This window comes from Trypanosoma grayi (assembly GCF_000691245.1).
Source record: "Trypanosoma grayi strain ANR4 Tgr_1704_V1, whole genome shotgun sequence".
Lineage (NCBI taxonomy): Eukaryota > Euglenozoa > Kinetoplastea > Trypanosomatida > Trypanosomatidae > Trypanosoma > Trypanosoma grayi.
In genome coordinates, this window is record NW_008827322.1 from 1 (window position 1) to 922 (window position 922).

The 922-nt window shown below is 49.2% G+C and overlaps 1 protein-coding gene across 1 annotated transcript; it reads right to left on the reverse strand.

Moving 5' to 3' along the window:
* Window positions 1–368, reverse strand: DQ04_17041000 (hypothetical protein; the record flags this gene model as incomplete). The annotated part of the gene is made up of 1 exon (XM_009317540.1): window positions 1–368. A coding segment is annotated over one exon (368 nt), but the record flags the coding sequence as incomplete, so codon positions are not given.
* Between the last annotated feature and the right edge of the window lie 554 nt (window positions 369–922).

The following is a 922-nucleotide window of genomic DNA, read 5'->3' on the forward strand; positions in this document are numbered from 1 at the left end:
CTGGCCATCTCGTACTGCTGATACAGCATTGACTTGCTGTCCTCCAGCGCCATCCACTCGGTTCGGAAAGTCGCCCTGGCATCGTCAAAAGCCTTGAGAAAATTCTCGTTCTTTGGCATGTTAAAAGACACCATGGAGTGTCGCATAGAAACAAAACTGGCTTTTGTACCATTCTCCAGACAAATGGTCAGTTCACCATCTTCGAGTGTGAGTATGCCCTCGACGTGATCAACATGCATACTGAAATTTGGTCTGTACTCGAACGAACAGGGGGTCCGTCCGCAATGTTCGTCGAACACCCTGAGAGCTGATAGGCTCGTCATCCATTCCACGTCCCTGAGGGCCTGCTGGGAAGTAGTGGATAACATTGTGATTGCTTGCTTCTGGCTTACCTTTCGTTTCAAACTTACGCTTTGCGACACTTTCCTAACGCAAGATAAGAAGACACGTATTATTTTAAGTTATAGGACCCCCTCTTAGCAAGTAAAGTAAGGCTTGACCATTCCTTTCGCAGGCTCCCAAAAAAGTTGTATTATATTTTTTCCTTCGACCCGCGTCGATTGTTCCACAAGCTTTTACACCCATCAAGACATTCCCAAAACACTATACTTTATCCCTACGTGCGAAGCGGAAGTGCTGAAAGCGTTTTTAACCCACGCGTCGCGCGGTGGGGGGGTTGGCGGATTGGGTTTGCAAGCCTTCCCCAGCGCACACCTGGCAGCCAGCCGCAAAAGATTAAATGATATAATAGGGCAAAATCAACACCGCACGACCACAAGTCTAGGCTATTCTCGCCGCAAGCTCAAATAAAAAGGCCCCCAATTGGGTGTTGCGGTGTGTGGGGGCATTGCTTTGAGGGTCCCGCGTTCTGAAACCGCAAAAAGTGGGATATTGCTCTAGGTTCTGTCCCCTGAGCCGCCCC